The sequence below is a fragment of the Rhincodon typus genome, chromosome 13 (assembly GCF_021869965.1).
Source record: "Rhincodon typus isolate 14 chromosome 13, sRhiTyp1.1, whole genome shotgun sequence".
In the NCBI taxonomy this organism is placed as follows: domain Eukaryota; kingdom Metazoa; phylum Chordata; class Chondrichthyes; order Orectolobiformes; family Rhincodontidae; genus Rhincodon; species Rhincodon typus.
Window position 1 is genome coordinate 22,558,034 of NC_063344.1, and position 24,343 is coordinate 22,582,376.

The 24,343-nt window shown below is 40.5% G+C and overlaps 1 protein-coding gene across 1 annotated transcript in view; it reads right to left on the minus strand.

Annotated features, from left to right (window-relative positions):
- Window positions 1-24,343, minus strand: part of lrrc31 (leucine rich repeat containing 31) — a 30,874-nt gene that overhangs the window by 5,994 nt on the left and 537 nt on the right. The window contains exons 2-7 of the mRNA XM_048604549.1: window positions 23,045-23,101; window positions 16,506-16,742; window positions 13,875-14,021; window positions 10,591-10,758; window positions 7,817-7,984; window positions 2,996-3,163 (exon numbers count right to left, since the gene is read on the minus strand). Coding sequence (XP_048460506.1) covers window positions 2,996-3,163; window positions 7,817-7,984; window positions 10,591-10,758; window positions 13,875-14,021; window positions 16,506-16,742; window positions 23,045-23,057 — 901 coding nt within the window. The 5' untranslated portion in view covers window positions 23,058-23,101. The remainder of the gene's footprint in view (window positions 1-2,995; window positions 3,164-7,816; window positions 7,985-10,590; window positions 10,759-13,874; window positions 14,022-16,505; window positions 16,743-23,044; window positions 23,102-24,343) is intronic.

The following is a 24,343-nucleotide window of genomic DNA, read 5'->3' on the forward strand; positions in this document are numbered from 1 at the left end:
CATCATAGGAGCAGAGAGGCTGCTTGGCCTGCTGTGTTCATCCAGCCCTGCACCTTGTTGTCTCGGATTCTCCAGCATCTGCAGTTCCTACTATCGCTGAACAGTTTCATGTCTGCTTATCTAGGGATAATTTGCTGGAGGTGAAGTAGAGTATTCCATGCAGCAAGGAAAGTGGAGAAGAGTGTTGGTGTCATGACACAGCCTTGTTTTGCTCTAATGGTTTATTGTGCTGAGGTTTCTAGTAGTTCTGTGGGTGACAATACTTTAGACGTACCGCGTACTATAAATAACCTAATATTGTAAAGTGTGGGCAAGCATAAAGCACTCCATGCCCATTTTTATGTAAATCCATAAAAGATGATAAGACAAGCTGATAAGGTGGTAAAAACCTACATACAAGCTGCCTGCTTTATAAAAAGGGATAAATAGAAGAACAGAAAATGAAATTAAAAGAATATTCTAGAAATTCATAAATTATTGATCAGGCCTCAGATGGAATACTACAGATAATTCTGGGCATCACGTTTCAGGAAATATGGAAATGCCTTAGAAAAGGAATGGAGAAGGTTTACCAGGATGTGGAAGATGAGAATGTCTAACAAGCCTGCTCTACCCTTGACATCAATTCTGCTTTCCCCATGTCCCTTGATATCAAAAACTCTGTTGAACATGGTCTCTTGAATACACAACAAAACATCCACGAACTTCAGAGGTAGCGAGTTAAAGATTCAAAACCCTCAACTGAGCAGATTTCTCCCTGTTCCAGTCATGAACCATGATCCCGTATCCCAAGATCAGGGGGTCAACTTTTTGACTCTGAACACACATAGTAGCCACACAAAATGCTCACATTTTACCAAGTAATGAGAGCAGAACCCTTGGGAGTGTTTTGATGGATCACTCAAAACAGTTCAAAAACAAATGAGTAACAGTTTGCTCGGTCAGGTTTGTCAGAGAAAGTTTGTGAAGAATGCTTCATACAGCTGAAGAGATACTGTCAGGCACCTATATAACCCAGAGAATTGGGCACATAGCAAGGTGTATGGCACTACGTCATAGAGATTGTAAGCAAAGTTAGAGCTAGTGGAATAAAAGGTGAAAAAAAACGTGGAATAAATGCTGAGGGATTGGAAACAGTCAGTAATGGTTCATAGAATTTTTGGGCCATAAGGAGGCTTTTAGTGGAGCTACCCATCAGTCAGTATTGTGATCTTTGCTTTTCCAAATATATAATTAATGGTTTATATATTAGTGACAAGGGCACCATTTCAAAATTTGCACATGATATAAAACTTATGAGAATTGTATACTGTGAACAGAACAGTGCAGAACTTAAAAAAAAAAACATTGAAAAGTTGGTGAAGTAAGTGGATAGAAGTCAGATAAAGTTCAATGTAGAAAAGTGAGGCGATACCTTTTGGTAGAAAGAACATGGAGAGACAGTATATAAATAAAGATTATAGTAAAATAAAATAAACCCAAAAGGAGCAAAGAAACTTGGGTTTATTTGTGTTTAAATAGTTAAAAAATGTGGTAGTTCAGTTGGAGAGATCAGTTAATAAAACATGGCTTTATTAATGCAGCATAAAATACAAGAACAAAAGGGGTCTGCTAAACTTATAGGACACTGTTTAGGTCTAAGCTGGGATATTGTGCACTGGGCAGGTTTGGCAGCCACACTTCAGGAAGGGTTGTAAACACATCGGAAAGTGTGCAGAGATAGTAGGAACTGCAGAAGCTGGAGAATCCGAGATAACAAGGTGTAGAGCTGGATGAACACAGCAGGCCAAGCAGCAGCAGAGGAGCAGGAAGGCTGATGTTTCGGGTGGAGGGAGGAGGGTAACTTCTTCAGGGAAGGCATCCTTAGAAGAGGCTTCGCAGTGGGGTTAAAATTGTTTCAGAGATAGTAGGAGCTTTTCTGAAGAAGGGTCTAGGCCCGAAACGTCAGCCTTCCTGCTCCTCCTCGGCCTGCTGTGTTCATCCAGCTCTACACCTTGTTATCTCAGAAAGTGTGCAGAAGAGGTTTACAAGAATGGTTTCAAGGATGAGACATTCCAGTTATGGAGATAGTTGGGACTGTTTGCCTTGCTGAGGTGAAGGCTGGAGGTGATTTGGTTGTAGCTTACAAAATCATGAGGGGTCTGGGCAGAGGCGTTAGTGAGAAACTGTTTCCACTCGCAAAAGATTGAGAATGAAAGGATAAACACTTAGAGATTTGAAAAAGCAGCAAATGTGATCTGAGGAAAAATAAACCCACTTTCACACAGTGAGTAGTTAGGATCTGCAAAACACACAGAACATTAAACTATTATTTGAAGAGAATCAACAAGCAGGTCGCAGGGAAAAGACAGGAAAATGGTTTTGAGTCAGATGCTCAGTGAGTAGTTGCAGATATAATGGCCTCAAACAGCCTCTGACTGCACCCTAACAATTCTGGAACTATAAAGTTTATTTTGTTTGTTCAAAATGCTGGAATCCTGTGGCTCTATTCTCCTGGTATGTACCTGCAATTTCAAACTTTGTCTACTTGCTTAAAAAGTTAATGGTCCCTAATCAGATTGCAACATGTGATTTTATTTGGGCATAACAGAAATTGTAGCCAAACTTCGTTGTAATCAAGGCAATATACCAATTGCTTTCCAAATTATACATTTCAATTGCATGCCAGCATTCTGTGATTTATGTAGAATGGTCTCCAAATCCTTCCGAGCATCAACAATTACTAGTTTGTCATTTTCTTTAAAAAAAAATGCTGTTTTCCCCTTCCTATCAAAATGGATAATTTCACACTTCCCCACATTTATTCTTTTGCCATCTTCTTGCCCAATCATTGTTGCATATCCCTTTGCAGCCGTCTGGAGAAAGAGGACAGGAAGGGATGTGGCAAAAGAAACAATACAGATGTAGAAAAGAATACAGCTGAGAGAAGGCAAGTGCAAATTAAATACAACAGGAACAAACTGAGTTCACCTTATTGCCACATTACAGAAATTACCCAAATTATTGATGTTGTCCCTTTTTAATCCACACAGGTGCAACTTTAATACTTGCAGATGAGGTACGTGCTCCAGCTCCTGAAATAAGACTTCCAGACCACTTCCCACATCTTCATTCATAGAGAGATCCAAGACTTCCAATTCTGAGATTACAGACAAAGCCTGTCCTTTAGAAGAGAAATCAAAAAAACTTGTTACTGTAGCTGTGAAGAACCTCCAGTCTTTTTAAACAAAATATCAGAATTCAGTAATTTAGCCAACTGAGTGCTGAATAACGCGACTCAAAGATCAACACGGCAGAAGAAACAGGTTTGAATTCATGGGACATTAGCACCAGTACTGGGGAAAGAGGGAGCTGCTCTAAATGTGGCAGACTCCACCAGATTCATGATAGGACGAAAGTCCTACAGTATCACAACTAGGGCTGTAGTTAGGACTTTTAATTAAATAGACATGGGGTGGGTTCAGTTGCACAGAACGTTATAAAAGTCAAAGGTAAAGGAGAAGGTAGGATTACAGGTTAGTGAAGAGGTTGATTGTTACCAGAAAATAGAAGCGACAGAATTTGTGAATGTCAGATTGTACCAAGGAACCGTAAAAGTTTTGGGAAACTTGACAGGAGAACAAACTTAAAGGCACAAAGCATTCGGAGTAAGGTAGATGAACTGCAAATCGAGATGAATGAATATGATCTCATGGCCATTATGGAAATCTCATCACATGGAGATCAAAACTGAATTTAACATTCAGGGATATTTGACCTTTTGGAGAGACAGAAGGGATGCAAAAGGTGGTGGGATAGCAATGTTAATAAGAAATGAAGTAAGGATAGTTCAAGAGGTGATCTAGGCTCAGATGACGTAGAGTCCATTTCGGTGGAAGAAAGAACTGTAAGGGAAAGAAAACGTAGGTAGGAGTAATATACAGACCCCTAAATACTAGATATAGTGTGTAAGGCTATAAAGCAACAAATAGGAAAAGAATAGAGCAATAATTATGGATGGCTTTAATCTTAATACTGATGGAGTTAATCATCATGCAAACAATAGCTACAACAATAAATTCACAGAGTGCATTAGGGATAGCTTCCTACAGCAATATGTCATGAAGCCAACCAAGGAGCAGGTTTCCATGGATCTGGTAATGGGTAATGAGGTGGGTTTAATAAAATGACCTCAGAGTTAAAGATCCGCTCAGAAATAGTGATCATAATATGTTCAACAGTGAGAAACTTGGGTCAAAAATAACTGTGTTTAGCTTAAATAAAGGGAATACAATAAAATGAGGATAGGGTTCTGAAGAAGGGTCACTGGACTTGAAGTGCTAACTCTGCTTTCTCTCCACAGATGCTGCCAGACCTGCTGAGTTTCTTCCATCAATTTTTGTTCGTGTTTGTGAAACAATGATAGAGTTAACTAAAGTGAACTGGGTGGAAAGATCAGCAGGACTGACAGTAAGCAACTACTGGCAGACATTTCATGAGGTAATTCATGACTCTAGGCAAAAATACATCCCACTAAAGGATAAAAGATTCCGAGAGGAGGATAAACCAATCATGGCTAACCACCGAAGTTAAGGAGTGTATAAGTTGAAAGAAAAAGCATATAAAGGAGGCCAATGTTAATGATAGCCCAGAAGACTGGGATAAATTCAAAACCCAGCAAAGAGGACTAAAAACACATTAGAGAGAAAAAATAAACTGAGGGCAAACTAGCAAAGAATATAAAAACTGACAATGAAAGCTTATTTAAATATATAAAATGGAAGAGAGGTCAGAGTGAACACAGGCTCCTTAGGAAATGAATCTGGGGAGACAGTTTTAAGGGACAAGGTAATAGCAGAGGGGGATTAAACACAGATATTTTGCATCGGTGTTTACGGAAGTAGATACTTTGAACATCCCATTCACACTAAATAACATAAGTACCATCGCCAAAGAAGTATTAGACAAACTAATGGGCTAAAGTCTTGTATCCTACGATTCTAAAAACAGCTGAGTTAGAGAGATAGTGCATACATTGTAATTTTCCAAACATCAACCACTGGATTCTGGAAAAGTACCAAATGATTGGACAACTGTTAAATGTGACACCCTTATTCAAAAAGGGAGGGAGGCAAGAAACAGGAAACTATAAGCCGATTAGCCTAACATCTTTTGTTGGAAAAATACTGGAATCAAATCATTAAAGGAAGTAATAGCAGAACATTTGGAAACTCAATCTAATCAGGCAGATTCAATATGGCTTTAAAGGGAAATCATGTCTGACTAATTTTATAGTGCTTTTCAAGGAAAATCTCAACCAGGGTAGGTAGAGGGGAACCAGCAGATGTATTGTACTTGGATTTCCAGTCCAGAGAAGGCTCACTAGGCTGATCATTGGTATGGAGGGATTGTCTTTATGAGCAAAGGCTAAATAGGTTAAGGCTCTACTCACTGGAGTTTAGAAGAATAAGAGGTGATCACATTCAAATATATAGGATTCTCAAGGGGTTTAGCAGGGTAAATGCTCAGAGGATGCTTCCACTCATGAGTGTGTCCAGGACCACAGGACATTGTCTCAGAATAAAGAGGTCCCAATTTAAGATTGGGACAAGGAGTAATTTCTTCTGCGGGATAAGTGCTTTTGGTACTCCTTGCCACAGAGAGCCGTTGGGCAGAGATAGACACATTCTTGATCAGTAGGCGAAACAAGGGTTTATGGGGAAAGGGCAGGAAAGTAGATATGTGGAATGTCGCATTAGCTATGATCCTACTGAATGGTGGAGCAGGCTCAAGGGGCTGAACAGCCTACTCCAGTTTCTTTTCATCTAGGCTCAAATAGTATACACCGCTGTCTCTCTGCATTCGATTGTGAGATTATACAGAATATGAATTAACTTAAACTACAGAAAGACACATGCCCATTGTGTCAGTCATCACTCAAAGCATTGGAACTGTTTTCAGGTGTACATTGCTGTTCCATCACTTTGAATTTAAAAGAAAAGTAAGCAAAGCTGAATTATTTTGGAAATAAAGGGGAAATGCAAACATCTATGAGTCTATGTAGGTGACAGAGGTAATGTCACTGGACTAGTAATTCAGAACCCTGGGGTGACCGAATTAAATTCCAGCACTACAGGTAAAATAAATCTGCAGTGCACAAAAGAAACTAGTTTAATAGGTGACCTGTAACCACAATAATAAAAACTCATCTGGTTCACTAATGTCCTTTAGGTGTTTACCTTGTACCTACAGGAGACTCTAGATCCACAATAATGGTTGACTCAACTGCCTTCGAGCCATTAGGAATGGACAACTGATACTGACCAATGATGGTGACTTCCATTCGATTTAAAAAAAACAAAACAAAACTGGGCCAAATGATCACTGGAGGAGTGATTTTAAAAAGAAAATACACAGGAGGTGACCATTCAACCCAGAGCCTTGTAATTCTTTCCCCATCAAGTATAGTAAACCTGTTACCTTACACTCGATACTTACTAGCACTCTCAAAAATTTTTTCCAACGTTCAGATAATGATTACTTTTTCAGAAAAGTCGGTTATAAATTGACAGACGTTGTTCTTGGATGTTACATTAAACTTAGTCGTTCAGTACTAATATTGATTTCCATGTGTTACTGTATAAAATCTTAATTAATCTATTATTTCTTAAAAAGGCAATCTGAAGATCATGATGTCAGCACGCACTCCCAATGTGGTGATTTTATTGTAGAATTGTGCTGGGGATTCCCCAACCTCCTTCACTTTCCTCTCCGTTGAATTTGCCTCCACATTTTTAGGCAGCACATCACAACAACTCACTTTTTTTTATAGCAATCACGTCAAATGTGTCCTTCCATCCCTTCTTCCACTGAAAAAGCATTTCTTTCTTACTTTTGTAGAATTCATGATTTTGAGCATGTCTTTGCTTAGTACCTGTTCCCCAGAGAACTATTCCAGTTTCCTGAGAAATTTACAGCGCACAAGGAGACCATTCACCCCATCATGTCTGCTCCTATCAACAGCGCCCTGACAACACATCCCATTTTCCAACTTTTGGTCCATAGCCCTGGAGTCTACAGCAAAGCAAGCAAATATCTAAATGCTGCTGCAGTGTTACAGGAGTTTCTGCTTAAACCAGTCTTTCAGGCACCGAGTTGCCTGTTGCCTCCTCAAATAATTTGATGTGAGGAATAAAGTTTGTGCAAGATGAACAGGGATGGAAGGAGACTTGCCAAGAGGATAAGTCAGTCTAAACCATTTTGGAAATGGTCCGTTTCTGTATTAAAAATACTCAATATTTCAAATCCAGCGAAACACCTTCAACAAAAAATAACTTTGTTCATGGGTGAGGACATTGCAACCTATGCCAGCACTTATGATCCATCCCTAATTGCCCATATGGCAGTTAAGAGTCAACTACATTGCTGAAAGTCTAGTTTCACATGTACTCAGACCAGTTATGACTAACAGACTTCCTTCCCTATAGGACATTTGTGAACAATTGACAGTTGTTACATGGTCACCATTATGCCATTTTGTTTTATTCCAGGCTATTTTTCATTGAATTTATAAGCGACCATTTGCCATGGGATTCAAACACTTGACCCCAGAACATCAGCCTGGAGTTGTGGGTTACTAGTCCAGTGATAATGCTATCACAACATGACCTCCAAATTAATGACAATTTCTAAATGTTAATTACATTCTAAGAGAGCAAGATAAAAGTTCAAATTCCCACTACTTGTCTTTAAATTGACCAAACAAAACCTTGCCAAGACACAAGTAAGGAAATTGGGATCAAACAATTCATTTAAAGTTTGCATTTGTAATCATTACCCAAGGCTATCCCATCTTCTGCAGTTAGGTTACAATCTATCAGCTTTAGAATCTTTAGCTTAGTGCCTGCTCTGAGCTTCTGGGTAAAGAGACACAGATTTCCTCCCAAATCACTGTTCCAAGATAAATCAATTTCTTCAACATTTGGTAAGAGTTGAATCCAGTCACCTGCAAAATAATTTCAATTAGTATTCCGTTTAATTCGTCAAAATAACATTTTACATAGTAAATATCTATCGCTTTCTATTGGTAAGGTTCAGGACATCTGCTCAGGGCTGGAAAGCAACTTGCAATGGGAGGGGACAGATGCAATGTTGTGACCCATGTAGACACCAAAAACAGACAGGATAAAGAAAGAGGTTCTACATTGGAAATACAAGGAGCAAAACACCAGACTGAAGAGCAGAACATTCGCTGGGTCATTATCTGAGCAATGAACAAATCAGCATAGGGCAAATTAGATGAGAGAAACAAATGACTGGCTCCAAGCAGGTATGGGAGAAGTAGGCTCCGCCAGATCTTGGGTCAGTGGCACCAGTATTCCAGAAAGTTGAATCTGTAATGATGGAATAGTTTACAGCTGAACGTGCTGGAACCAGTGTTCCAGCAAGTTGCATGACTAGGGATGTAAACGGGTGTTAAATAGTGGGAACAGGGATGAAATTTGGGAAGATGTGGTACATTAAAAAGTAGAGATAAGACAAAATAGAGAGGTTATTTATATGGGAAATGATAGACTGTGAGAGGAGGGGTCAGAGTATAAATCTAGGGCTAAATCAGCATATAAAGATAGAAGTTCAAAAAAAAAATTAAAAAAAAAAAAATCATAGAATCCCTACAGTGTGGAAGCAGGCTATTCAGTCCATCAAATCCACATTAACCCTCCTAAGAGCATCCCACCCAGACCAACTTCATCCCTGTAACCCTGCATTTCCCATTGACAGGGCACCTAGCCTGCACATCTGTGGACACTATGGGCAATTTAGCATGGCCAATCTACCTAACCTGAACACCTTCAGACTGTAGGAGGAAACTGAAGCACCCAGAGGAAACCCACATAAATAAAGCGAGAATGTGCAAACTCCACACAGACAGTCGCCTAAGGATGGAATTGAATCAGGCCCCTAGCACTGTGAGGCACCAATGCTAACCACTGAGCCACCGTGCTAACCCCAAATAAAAAAGTATTAAGCAAAGCTCTGTACCGAATGCAGTACATACACAAGTATACCACATTGCTAGCCCAACTCAGATTATCCTGGAAGGGCAGGGTATCTCAAATGTTTGAGCAACAGGCAAAGTGAGCTGCTTCATGCTGTTATTATGCAATAGCACCTTGAGTGGTGCTTGCCACTAACAGAATGCTATCATCAAATACACAGTTGAGCAATATGGTATGAGAGTTCTGGTGGTAATGTAATTCCAGGTCGTATCTCCTCTAATCAGATAGGCAATACCATTCAGCTGTTCACAAGTAAGGTACAAACCGTAACCAACTTCAAATCTTGCGATGAGTCACTTCCTAACTCCCCAAAGCCTAGCCACCAAATATAAGGCACAAATCAGGAGTGTGATGGAATACTCCCCACTTGCCTGGATGAGTGCAACTTCAGCAACACTCAAGAAGCTTGATGCCATCCAGGACAAAGCCGCCCGCTTGATTGGCACCAGATCCCCAAATATTCAATCCCTCCACCACCGATGCTCACTTGTAGCAGCGTGTATCATCTACAAGATGCACTGCAGAAATTCACCAACGTTCCTGAGACAGAACCTTCTAAACCCATGACCATTACATCTAGAAGGACACAAGCAGATGAAACATGGGAACACCACCACTTGCAAGTCCCCCTCCAAATCATTTACCATCCCGACCTGGAAATATATCGCCGTTTCTTCACCGTCACTAGGTCAAAATCCTGGAACTCCTTCCCTAACAGTTTTGTGGGTCTGTCTATACAAAATGGACTACTGTTGTTCAAGAAGTAAGTTCTCCACCACCTTTTCAAGGGCAACCAGGGATGGGCTATAAAGGCTGACTCAGCCAGAGATGCCCACATCCCATGAACTTAAAAAAAAACTGTGCTTGCAAACTCTCAATGTTGCAACAATATTGTCAAGACCCACAGCCTTTTCAGTTCTGAATGCCTCCAACTGTTACTCGATATGATGTGGAATAAGCCAAATTGACTGAAGACTGGCATCTGTCATGATGCTGAGGACCTCTGGAAGATGCAGAAATGAATCGCCACTCTGTATGCTGGAGATCGTTGCAAATGTTTCAGCCTTATCTTTTGCACTGATTTGGTGGGCTGCCTCACCCTTGAGGATGGGGATATTTGTGGAAAATCCTTCTCCAGGGAGTTGTTTCATTTTTCACTATCAAAGCAATTAAATTAGACAGGACTGCAGCATTTAGATCTGATCTGATTTTTGTGGAATAGCTTAGTTCTGTCCACCACATGTTGCTTCTGCTGATTAGCACACAATTAGGCCTGTTTTAGAGCTTCACCAGACTGACACGTCTTTTTTAAAATTATGCCTGGTGCTGCCCTTGGCAAGCCTGTCTACACTTGCCATTGAACTAGTGTTGATCTCCTGGCTTGATGGTAATGGTAATCTCTTCAGGAACTGTCCTCCAGTCTGAATCAATGATTTCAGGTGAGCGAGCAATTTAAGACACAAAATATGACAATTATACATAAAAGTGAATATGTCTCCTGCGATGTCAATATTCTGGCACATCGGAAAGTGTAGGAATTAAGTGCACGTACCTATGGCAGAAAGATCCAGCTCTGACAGTCTACAGCTGCCCAGCACCAGTACCCTCAGCTGGGGTATGTGCTGCATATGATTGGTCAGCACTTTGAGTGTTCCACCAATTAATTCATTCCATGAAAGATCCAGTTCCTCCAAGTTAGGCAGGTTTGGCAACAAGGCAGCTGGAAACGAGAATTAGTGTTTTCAATACCTGCAAGATGAGCTTCAAAAGTAAACATGTGGAATTCATCATTGCAATATCAAGGTTCGATCTAGTCGAACATCACAACTCTCACGCTGGTGAAGCCAGAGAGCAGAGGGTGGGTCGTTGATTTTTTTAAGGTTGTCTTAAAAGAAGTCTCGAAGGAAGTCATGTGTTACGTGGGTGCAAGCAGAAAAATGACAAGGAGGCCACAATCTGATCTTATTCAAGGCCAGAGTAGGATCTTTGAAGCAAATGTCTTCCTCCTCCTATTTATGTTTACTTTTTCTTCTTTTCCTCTGAAGTGACAAGGGATATTTAGACGCAAAATTATTGAAGTTACATGCAATCATGGCTGGGGAGGCGGGTTGATGGTGGAGGAAGATGGAGGCAGGAGTCACAATCGAGAGAGAAAGGGCATGCAACACATGAAAGCGCACGAGAAAGGGTGGACAAGACAGCATGGGCAAGACAGCATTATTGTAAACAGAGGCTGACCGTGAAAGATCCTAGGGTATACTTGGAAATGATTGCACAAAAACATTGGAATTAGAAGTAGTAGTGCATCTTCTGGCTCCTGGAGCCTGGTCTGCCATTCAATAAGGTGATGGTTGAGCTGTTTGTTTCAAATTCCACATTCCTTTCTACCCCGATCACCTCAGAACCCCTGCCTAAGAATGATCTACCTTAAGTCTTGTAAATATTTCACAGCCCTGCCTCCACTACCTTCTTGGGGCAGTACAATTTAAAACAGTAAAACTCCCTCCTCATCTCAAACGATAAGTACTAATTTTAAATAATTGCTCCCTTGTTCCAGACTCACCAAGAGGAAACATCCTTTCCCTACCTACCCTGACAAAACCACTCAGGGTCTTATATACTTCAATAAAGCCATCCCCCACTCCTCTAAACTCTAGTGGTAACAAGCTCAGCATGCCCAACATTTCCTCATAAAACCTGCTTATTCCAGGTATCAATCCAGTAAACCTCCTGTGAACTAACTCCAATGTATTTACATTCTTCCTTAAAGAAGTCCAAAATTGCATACAACTGTGGTCTCAGCAATACCTTAAGGGAAATACCCTACTTAATTGAACAACAGCATTCTTTCATTTGCGTTGAATTCCTCTTGTGTTAAATGATAGCATCCCATTAGCTTTCATGATTATGTGCTGTACCTGCACTAACTTGGTGTGACTCATACACTGGACCACTTAAATCCTTCTCCATCTCAGATTTTTGTACCCGTTTTCTGTCTAAGTAATACACTACATTTTTTTCTTTAAATCCTTTCTGCTAAAGTGAACAACTCATTGAACACGTATTAGATAAACATATCCTTAATTTGTTTCTCTGTCATATGTTGATGGGATGAGGTGGACAAAGGAGAGGTTCCTGTAGTTCATAAATATCAGCACTGACCTGGTTGCACAGAATGAACATAAGAACTAGGAGCAGGAGTAGGCAATTCAGCCCCTCGAGCTTGCCCCACCAATGGGCTGTTTCCTGCTGGAGTTATGGCATCAGGTTCAAAAGCAAAGGTAAGATTTAATAGAGTTGTTCAAAATTATGAGGTACTTACAGTAGCAGATGAGAAACAGTTTTCACTTGCAGGACGTTAACAAACAAAGTTTTAAGATAAATCAGAAAAAAAGCCCAGCTGACAGATGATATGCTTCTTTCACATCACAAGTTATGAAGATTTGTTGGAGTATGCAACCTGAAAGGGCAGCAGATTCAGAAGTAGCCTTCAAAGGGGAATGGGATAAAGATTTGAAAAAGCAAAAATATGCAAAGCTTGTATAAGGATCAAAAGAATGGGATTAATCGCAGAGCTGTTTTTAAAAAGCTGACAACACAACACGCCAAATGGTTTTATGATTTCCCATTTAGATAAAGACTGAGTGAACAATCTCCTATTCTTTGCCAATCAACTACCCTCAACATAGTTCCAATGAAACACCAAAGAAATTAGCTCAGAATAGGTAACTTTCTGTTGGATGCACAAGACAACGTATACATGACTTTTATACAAATGTTCTTCATACCCTCTCCATCACTAAGCAGGTTCTCTAATACTCAGGCATGAATGAGCTTCAGTTTCTTCCATCTAAACATTGGAAAAACTAAATTAACTCTTTGGTTTCTCCCCTCCAAATCCTGTCCCTTCATTGCTGACTTTACGAATACTGCCCAAACCCCAGGCAACTTCATTGCCCTATTCAGCCCTGATCAGAGCTGTAGACCTCAGATAGAGCCTGTGTGCAACGCTAGTGTTGCTTGTCGACATGCATGGCCCTGTGTTTGACAGGATCTGACTCAACTACTCCACTGCTCTGAGCCAGCCACTGCATTCTCCATAAACTTTAGCTATCCAAACATTTGCTGCCCATATCTCACTTTTCAATTATCCAGACCGAGGCAACATACATATTTAACATTTACAAATATTTCATTATAAAATTTTCCTCCTTTTGTTAAGCCCCTTAGAGGTCTCACCTCTCCTTTCTACCTATAACTTTTGTCTGACCCTGCGCTCTATACTCTGCTGAGTAAAGTCCTTTGTACGTTTACTTTACATCACCTGTAGTTATTCGTTCGCCAGTTAGGCCTTTCCTTAAACTTTTCACCTCACAACATTCACCCCACCCCTTTTAAAACACTCCATTTTCATGTTACTGCAGACATTTTTTGTGTTGCAAAATTCTGGAAAATATTTTGCAACACAACTGAAATTTGTTGTTGTGATTGACTGATAGACACATAGTACTGAATAGTTGACAATTCAGTGGAAATTTGGGAACGCTACCCATGAAAGTCTGCCTGGAAAAAGTTTCAATTTTTCCTTTGAACTGTTCAGTCATAATTTGACAAATCCTAGTCTTTTTCACTCAATTACCCAGCTTTGCAGATTTTCATAGCTTTAACAATTGTTAAGTGAGTAGTTTTTACCCATATTAAAATTACTGTTCGCTGATTTCCATTTACTGCCTCTGGTGCTGTTAATTCTTACCAAGCTTTTTGCATAATGCTTTTCCCCTGAGTGATTAACATGCTGAATCCAGGCCCAAGATTTTTAATACTGCATAAACTTACCCAAATTAACTGCATCATTAGCAGTGAGGCTGCTGTTATTAAGATCCATACATTTATGATTTGGCTCCTTGCCCAGCCTCTCCATGAACTCGACGACTTGATCCCATCTTGCTGCACTGTTCTCGGGATCTGTGGGCTTCAATTCATCTTAATACAAGACAAACAAACAAATCATTCGAAGTAAGTGGGTCAATGAATGTCAACCATATTTCACTGCTAATATATCTAAATAGCAACTTTTTTTTCTCCTCCCTCTTAAAACTCTTTTCCTCCTAGCTCATAAGTATACACAAGTAACAAGCTAACAATGGTTTCTGGATATCTGATATTCATGTAAATAATACGAAGCATCAAAGAACATAGAACGGCACAGGAACAGCTCCTTCAGCCCATCATGTTTGTACCGACCATGATGCCATTCTAAACTAACTGGATCTGGCTGAACATGTTTCATATCTCTCTCTTCCCTGCATGTTCAGGTGTCTGTCAAAATGCCTCAAGCTTTGCTATTTCTTTCCACTTCTACAATGCTCCCTATCAGTGCATTCTAGGCACCTACCACCGTTCTGTATAAAAACTTTTCCCCTCTCACCTTAAGCCTATACCACCTAGTATTTGATGTTTTCATCCTGGAACCCAAATATGGAGACAAATTAAACCATTGCCTTCAGTCCCAGCCAGAAGTCCCATTCCCCAGCGGCTTCCTTCCTGTGCCTGACAATTGTCTGAACTCAGCCAAACATTTCCCAATCTTGGTATCATACCTGGCCCATGGTAAGCAAATCACAAATCCTTACCATCACTACAACCTCATAATTCCACCTCTATTATATCAGTCCACTCCATGCTGCCTCAGCTCATCTGCTCCTGAACCATTCCTCCGTGCCTTTGTTGCCTGTTCACCCTAACCCTGAGTACTACAACAACTTCCTGACAGGCCTCTCAAAAATACATAAACTCAAGATTATCCAGAACCATGATTTGGGCCATAACTTCTAGTTCTATTCAACACTATCCTTGTGTATGTTGACCTACTTCAGCTCTTGGTCTGGAAAAGCCTCAATGAAAAACTTCTCATCCTTGCTTAAAAATCTTCCAAAACGTATTTGCAATCCCATCCCTCTTTAATGACTTCTTAAAGTTGCTTCTTTGACCAAGCTATAGGCCATCTGCCCTCATACTACATTGTGCAGATCAACATCAAGTCCCGTTTGTTAACAGTTTGAGTGAGGTTTTGCTTTTAAGACAGATGTGGAGAACCTTTTCTTTCCCTTCACTCAGTTCTATTGTGGGTCATTATATTGTGGTATTCCCTTCTCCAGAAGGTAGTGGAGGCTGGGCATGGGAGTTAAATAGATTTTTGACAGACAGATAAGTTGAGGGTCTGATGAGATGCAATCAGATCAGCCACAATAGATGTTGCAAAAGCATCAAAGTGTGGCATCACAGGAAACTGGCTAACAAATGGGTAAATGAGTATTCTACTCTTTTCTATTGAAACTCAGGTGTTAGTTTCAAATTTGGAATTGGAAAATTGTGAACTAAAAACAGAAGAAACTGAATTAATAAGAATAAACGCTCCAGAACTGTTATGGATAGTTCAAAAATAGTCTGAGGATGAAGGAGAGATTGTTGGTGTATATCTCATTTCTGCCACACAATTTGCAAAGACAGGGCAAAAATATGCAGAGGTCCCTGGACGGGGATAGAGGGTCTGCAATAAAAATAGACTGGAAAGACTGGGATTTTTTCTCATTGTATCGGGGGTTGAGGAGTGACTTTGTAGAGGTTTATCATATTGTGAGGGGCATTGATAAGGTGAAATTGGGTCTTTTCTCTAGGGCGGGGGAGTTCAAAACTAGGGGGCATATTTTTAAGTTGACAGGAGAAAGATTTCAAAAGGACGAGGGCCAAACGTTTCTTTTACACACAATGAGTGCGGTTCGTGTGTGGAATGAACTGCCAGAGAAAGTGATGGATGCAGGCACAGTTATTATGTTTAAAAGACATTTGGATAAGTTCATGAATAGGAAAGGTTTGGAGGGATATGGGCCAAACCCAGGCAAGTGGGATTAGTTTAGTTTGGGAACTGTCAGTGTGGACTAGTTGGACTGGAGGATCTGTTTCCACGCTGTATGACACGATGACTCTATAACAAATGGGATAATGATTACGTTGAAAAAAATGGTCTATGACAGGAGTCAGGTGGACAATACAACCAAGAGCCATACCGAATACACAGTTCAGACAGGACCTGAACATTCACTTTTTTTCTCTCCACAGATGCTGTCAGTCTTGCTGAGTTTCCACTGAACTTTCTGCTTTTGTTTCAGATCTCCAGCATCCAATGTTCATTGCTTTATATTACTAAAGTTAAGGTGCCAACATAGATACAAGGTTTTGCTCAAGGTACAGTGGAGACGTGAGACATAATTTTTCATGTGGCAAATTTTAACGTCAAACACAGATTCAATCAGCCAGTTGTGTTCATTAGAGCCAATGGATTACAAGTGTGCAAGAATCTTGCATGAACACAGTGTTGTTAAGCCTTGCTGACTTGATTTTCCTGGTTATTTTTAAACTTAGCAAGACATGCATCTAAAATTATAAAGTTAATACATTTATCCTTACCTGATATCTTTGAAACATTCTCTTTATTTTCTGAATCCAGTGAGGTTTTTCCTTCCTTCCACTTTTCTGTCACACAGGCAGCTTCATTAGAATTCTCAGTGATTTTAAAGAAGCGAGCCATTGAAGATTGTGGCCATCTCTCGGAAAAAGATTTATTCCTCCAAATCTGGTTCACAATCAGATTGAAGGGAGACTTTGAATGCTTCATGCTGATTTCATCCTTGTGCTGTTTGGAACCTAAAAAAATATACAATGTTTGCCTTACACAGCCAAAACTGCTCAGATGTTCACAGACTATCCAAAAGTGCTTATTTCCTGAACCTTCATTGAATACTCAGAACGTCAAGGATAGGAAAACAAGATCAGACACACTCATCTAGTCCCCTTCAATTGAACTTCAACAGTAAATATCTATGCTCAAAGAATACAGGCAGGGAGGAGGTTGCTATTAGGATTCAATGTCAATGCACAGACTGTAATCCTTGGAAAAAAAAAATAGGCAATTTCTTCAAGAGGGAAGAAAATTGGGGAAGCCAATGTTTTAGACTCGGTCATGACAGCGCAAGAAGCCATTCAGCTCATCCTGGCTCTCTCATGCCCATATTTTGTATTTACAACCTTCCCTAAACTGGTCTCACCTCTCAAAACCTTTCTTCAATCCTCTTTGCTTCAGGGAGAATGTCGCCAGCTTCTCTAACTCAAGTGTGTAGCTAAAATCCCTTATCACTGGTATGTGGAAAATCTCTGTACCCTCTCAGGGATTTGCGCATCCTTCCTAAAACTTGCTAATTAAATTGAAAGCAATCCTGTAGCTGTGGCCTAAACCAGAGTTTAAAAAGTTCAGCATATCGTTGCTGATTTTGTACTCAAACTCGTTTATGAAGCCCAGGTTCCCAGATTCTTTGCAAGCCACTATCTCAATATGTCCTGCCACATTCCAGGTTGCATGTAAAGGTCCACAGGCTCCTGCACAATTTTTAGAACTATCACATCAACTCTGTGCTGCCTTTCCTGATGTCTTCTGTCAAATACATTCACCCAAGCTACTCTATCAAATTCCATCTGCAACATATTTGCCAATTCTACCCGCCCATGTCCTGTTTGACCATAAGATGTAGGAGCAGAGGAGGCCATTCAGCCCAGCTAGACTGCTTTGCCATTCAATGAGATCATGGCTGAAATGATAAAGAAGGTGCCATTTTCCTGTCTTTATCTCAAACAACCTAATTCACCTACTGATTAAAATCTATCACCACTTTGAATATACTTAATGACAGATATACTACCACTGGAGAAGAAATTCCTCATTTCTGTCTTAATGGGAAACCCCTTACTCTAAGATTATGCCCTCTAAGCAGAAAATATGGGTAAACAATGGTAGACATGTAAGAAAATAGTTCATGACTCACAAAAAAGACAGTGAGAAAGAAGGATTCTAGGATGGGGCTAACCAAGAAAGTTTAATATAGTATCAAATTTTTGCTTCTTTCTTCAATGTGTCAAAGCTCAGTAGTAAAGCAGAGGATTGGGAAAATTTTAAAAGCTAACAAGGGGAGAAAGCCTCTCAGCATTTAGTCTGTCAGGCCTAAGAATCCTAGATGGTTCAATAATATTTCCTCTCATTCTTCTAAACTGCAAAGAGTATAGGCCCAGCCTACTCAACCACTCCTCATAAGAAAATCCCTTCTTACTCAGGGCCCATTTAATGAATCTTCTCTGGATTGCTGCAAGCACAGCTATCTTTAGATAAGTGGCCCAAAATGGTTCACAGCAAACAAGCTGGTCCAAGTAGTGCCTTGTATAGTTTTAGCAAGACGCCCCTATTTTTAATATTCATTCCATCTGAAATAAAGGCCAACACTCCATTTGCTTTCACTATTGCCCACTGGACTTGGATGTTAACTTTTTGTGATTCAAGCCATGTATAGAGCCATTTGTTGATAATTCATAGCTGTTTACTTATAATTGGAATTTATGTATTTGTAATAAATAGTGGTTCTTGTTGAGTACAGAGACCTGGTCAGTGCTTCCTGTTATCAAGGTTCCAACAGGTAAATTGGGGACTTCATGGCTCCACATAAATCATTAACTTTTATGGATTCCCTGGGAGAAGCAGGGCTCGAGAATCAGTACTTTCTGAAGTGGGTCAAAACACTAGTTCATCTTCAGTTTGCTTTCTTCCTTGTTTTTGCATTTCTTTGGTCATCTTTTGTTAGCTTTTAAAATTTTCCCAATCCTCTGCTTTACCACTGAGCTTTGACACATTGAAAAAAGAAGCAAAAATTTGATACTATATTAAACTTTCTTGGTTAGCCCCATCCTAGAATCCTGCTTTCTCACTGTCTTTTTTGAGAGTCATGAACTATTTTCTTACATGTCTACCATTGTTTACCCATATTTTCTGCTAAACTCTTTTCCTTGTCCACTCCAGCCAACTCTCCCCTCATCTCTATGTGATTAGTCTTATTTAAGTTAAGCACAGGTGTTTACAACCCAAGTTTCTCATTCTCAAACCGAATGCTAAACTCTACCATGTTATGGTCACTTTTCCGTAGGGAATCTTTTATTCAGATCATTTCTTACATCTGCCTCATTACACTCTGCCAGATCCAAAATAGCCTGATCCCTGATTGAATCCAGAAAATATTGTTCCTGGAAACTGTCCCAAAAATATCCCATAAATTCTTCCTCATGGCTAACTCTGCCTCTTTGATTTTCACAAGCTACATGAAGATTAAAATCACCGATGATTAAAATAATGTCTTTTTCACAAACCGTCATTATCTCAATATCTTTTGTATAGCAACTTCTAAGGAGACTGTAGACTCCTCCCACCAGTGTGCTCTTCCCCTCGTTATTTCTTACCTCCACTAAACAGATTACACATTATCCAACACAGATCATTTCACATTATCAGACTTATTCTATCCCATACTAACAATGCTATCTAACTGCCTATCCCTTCCTGCTTCTCTTTTCAAAATGTCACATATTCCTGAATATTTAGTTCCTAGCTTTGATCTCCTTACGGACATTTGCAGAGACATAGTCACAAGATCATGGTCACTAAACACTATTGGTCTCATTAATTAAATTGTTTCATTTTAACTACCACACACAAAAAAGTAGAGAGCCATTTGGCTGCCTTTTGTTTTTAAATACTTGTACACTCTGTCCCTTCCTGTTCCAGTCATTATCTCAGTAGTTGCCCTGCAATTCCATAGATCAATTTGCTTTGTAAACCTACATATGCCTTCTCCCAAGTCCTAAACCTTCCCTATTCAGTTTAAAGTCTTCTCTATAGCTCTAATTCTTCAATTCACCAGGACATTGATTTCAGCATGGTTCAAGTAAAGCCATTGGAACAGCTTCTTTCTATCCAGCACTGGTGCCAGTGCCCCACAAATTAAAATTCATTCCTCCTACAACACTTCCTGAGCTACACATTCAACTCCTCAACTTTATTTACTCATGTCAGTTTGCCCATGGCTCTGGCAGTTGTCCTGAGATTACCTTGGGCATCCTGCATTTTAGTTGAGTTCCTGACTGTTCAAAACCTCCCCACCCCCTCACTCAGCTGGTGAATCAGTATTCTTACATCAGTCGGAGGCAGGGTGGCAGGGACGCAGAAAGTACTCTGGATGGTAGTGACCAAGAGTGAATCTGTAGTACCATTACTGATTGATCTGGCTGAGCCCTAAAGGACATTATTGTTAGACTGAGTCTATGTGGATTATGAGGGAATCATGAAGGAAGATGATACTTGATTTCATCCACACCTATCTGCCTGCTACACGTACATCTGTCCACAATATAATCAATACAAGTGACCACCTCATATAGTCTTCGTGGAGTTGAAATCCATTCTTTAGAGAGAGAGGGTATCCTCCATCATGTCATGTGGCACAGTTGTTGATAGGGCTAAGCAGTCTAACAACCAACAGATCAGATCTAAGCTCTGCAGTCCTGCTACAACCATTCATGAATGGTGGTGGACAATTAGACAATCCACTGGAGGATATTCTCAGATATGGTGGAGGCCAGCGCTGCAGTACAAAATAAAAGGTGGAAGCAAATGCCAAGAGGCGAGTTGAGAATCTATGCTTCAAGAGATTCCAGCAGAGATGCCAGTTTTCAGCCTATTCAATTCACTCCAGGTGATATCAAGAGATGGTTGGAGATAGTGGATTCTGCAAAGGCATGGGCCCTGACAACATTCCAGTGATAGTACTAAAGATGCTTTCTTTAGAATTTGCCACATCCCTCACCAAGCTGTTCCAGTACAGTTACAACATTGGCATCTACCAGACAATGTGGAAAATTTCCTAGGTATGTTGTCCATACAAAGAACAGAACAAATCCAACCCAAACAATTACCACCCATCAGTCCATTCTGGATCATCAGTAAAGTGATGGAAGGTATCATCAACAGTGCCATCAAGTAGCACTTGCTTAGAAACAACCTGTTCACTGACATTCAGCTTAGATTCTGCCAGGAACATTCTGCTCCTGCCCTCATTACAGACTTGGTTCAAACATAGAGAAAAGAGCTGAATTCCAGAAGGGAAGTGAGAGGGGCTGCCCTTGACATCAATGATGCTCTACCCCAAGTAAAGCATCAAAGAACTCTAGGAAAACCAAAATCAATGGGAATCGAGGGGAAAACTTTTCACTGGTTGGAGTTTTACCCAGCCGTTCAGGATGATGTGCATGGCAGTAGAAGACCAGTCATTTCTGCAGGCACTCCTCAGGGTAATGTCCTAGCTTGATCATCTTCAGCAGTTTCAACGACCTGACCTTCTTCATAACATCAGATATGCAAATGCACGCTGATGACCGCATAGTGTTCAGTAGCATTTGCCACTTCTCGGATATCAAAACTGTCCATGTCTGAATGCAGCAAGACCCAAAAATATCCAGGTTTGGCTGAGAAGTGGCATGTAACATTTGTGCCACACAAGTACAAGACAAAGGCTATCTTCAAGGGAGAATCTAACCATTGCCCCTTGACATTCAGTGGCATTACCATCATTGAATTCCCCACTATCAGCATCTGGGCATTCTCATTGACCAGAAACTGAACTAGACGGGCCACATAAATCGCGTCTGCAAGAGCAGGTCAGACGCTTGGAATCCTGCAGTGTGTAACTCACCCCCTGACTTCCCAAAAACTGGCCACCAACTACAAAGGTACAAGTCAGGAGTCTGATGAAATACTCCCCACTTGCCTGGATGAGTGAAGCCCCAATTACACTCAAGAAACGTGACACCATCCAGGACAAAACAGCCCACCGATGCTCAGTAGAAGCGATTTGCACTGCAGAAATTAATCAAAGCTCCTTAGACAACATCTTCCAAATCCACAACCACAAAATTTAAGGTGCGAGTACAACATTGAGAAACAGTTAAGACGACATGCAGGATCCTGGGCATTGTAAATAGAGGCATAAAGTGCACTAAAGTAAGGGATTTGGAAAATTTATAAATTATTGGTTCAACCTCTGATGAACATTGAAAACTTAAAAGGATGTACTGGACATTATGCTCCATGATTCAATGCTTCATGACTTTTTCATCTAATTTACTGACTAGTTGAGTGACAAGGCCAATGTGGTGTTAGCTGCAGAGTCACATGCATAGAAACAGGCCCTTTGGCCCACCATGTCTATGCTGACCGACAAAAACCAAAATAAACTAAGCCCATTTACCAGTATATGGTCCACAGTCTATGCAGTGGAATTTTAAGTGTTCGTCCAGATGCTTTTTAAATGTTGTGAAAGTACCTGCCTCCACCACACTGAGGCAGCACGTTCCTTATATCTACCACGTTCTGGGTGATAAAAAATTTCCTCAGATCTCCTCTAAACCACTTACTCCTCACCTTAAATTTATGCCCTCTGGTCTTAGACATATCTGCCATGGGGGGAATAAAAACCTTTCATTATGTTCCCTATGCCTCAACATTTTGTATATCTCAATTAGATTCCCCCCTCAGCCTCTTCTGCAAAGGAAACAAACCCAGCCTATTCAGTCTCTCCTCATAACTGAGACTTTTCATCTCAGGCAATGTCCTGCTCTGCATCCTCTCCAGGAAAATCATATCCTTCCAACAGTGTGGTGGCTAGATATGCACACAGTATTCCATCTATGGTTCTAACCAATGCTCTGTAAAGTTGCAACAAGACTTTCCTACTCATAAATTCTACATCCCAGCTAATGAAGACAAGCATCCTGTATCCCTATTTACTTGTGCTGACACCTTCAGAGATCTCTGGACATGCACGCCAAAGTCTGTTCGTTCCTCAGTACTCCCTAGGGATCTACCATTGATTGTGTAAATTCTTCTTTTATTACATGTCCCAAAATGCATCACCTCACATTTATCAGGACAACACAAATGGAATATCTGATCTTTAAAGAACAATTCAATTATAAAGTCAAACAATACAGGGGACCATGAAGTTCACTAGGCCTACACCAGCTGCTTGAAATTGCTATTAAGTTCATCCCATTCTATTTATGAAATAATCATACAATACCTGAATTCTCCATTTTTTTTGTTGAAATGAACTGATCCTGGGCCACACTATTTCTCCCTTAAATCAGAAAAATATTTATCATTATAACTGTGCAAGAATTTAGTGGTCAACATCATTAATTATTTTCATAACAGTTTGTATTTTCTACAAGAGAATGGTCACATGGCAATAACGAATTTGAGATTTGCTTGAAGAATTACATGATGTCAAAGCTTTTCATTTTGCATTCATAAGGCCAGCATCTCAAGAACACCAAATCTCCAGGGGGAATGAAACATTGCGCTGCATAAAGATGAGGTAGTAAGAACTGCCGATGCTGGAGTCAGAGATAATACAGTAGGCCAGGCAGCATCAGAGGTGCTGGAAAGTTGACGTTTCAGGTCGGGATCCTTCTTCCCGATCCAAAATGTCAACTTTCCTGCTCCTCTGATGCTGCCTGGCCTGCTTGTTCCTCCAGCTCCACACTGTGTTTTCTCTGTATAAAGATAGTACGGATTGGTTCGTAAATAAATTTTTGTGGGTGGCACAGTGGTTACTTTCATTCGTGGTGCTGGGAGTTATCCCAAGCGATTGAATAGGCAGCCGAGGGCATGCAAGGTTAGCACTGTCAGGGTGGGCAACAGCAAGTGAAGGAAGATGTTGCATGCTATACTGAGAGTGGTAGGGCATGAATCTGGATGGGAGCTGGGTACTGTGGCAGTGATAGATTGGGAGGTATCAGAAAAAAGACGGTGGCACTTACACTAGGAGTGGAAAAGGTCACTGACCATCTCGAGTGCCCTGTGCCCACAGCAAAGCATCAGTTTTCCCTTCTCTGCCATCTCTGGAGCAAGTGTCTGGAACTGTGCAGAGCAACTCCAAACAAACATTTCTGGTCTGTGTGCACAACAGGCTCTTAAAGGTGGCATGGGCAATATCGCAACAATGGTGAGGTGTTTTGGGTACAGCAAATGGTAGAATAGAGCAAGAATTGGACAAGGAGCATGCCTGTGTGTGTGTGTGTGTTGGGGGAAAGGTTAACAAGTTGGATTTTGTAAAATACAATCTGAAAACTTGCGAGGTCACAACGAAAGAAACCCTCTGTGAAACTCAACAACATTAAAGCTTGGCCACAAAACGTTAAGATTCAGCCCATTATCTTTTCTGTCTCGCAGTTAATCAAATCTTCTTGTATCTGAATTGAACTTAGTCTGCCTGGTTCAGACAGTGTTCGTTAAGTCAACCTCTCCTAGATGTCTAGTGGAAGGCACTTCATGAAGTTCAAATGCCTAAAGAGAGAGCAAGTGAGCAATTCTACCC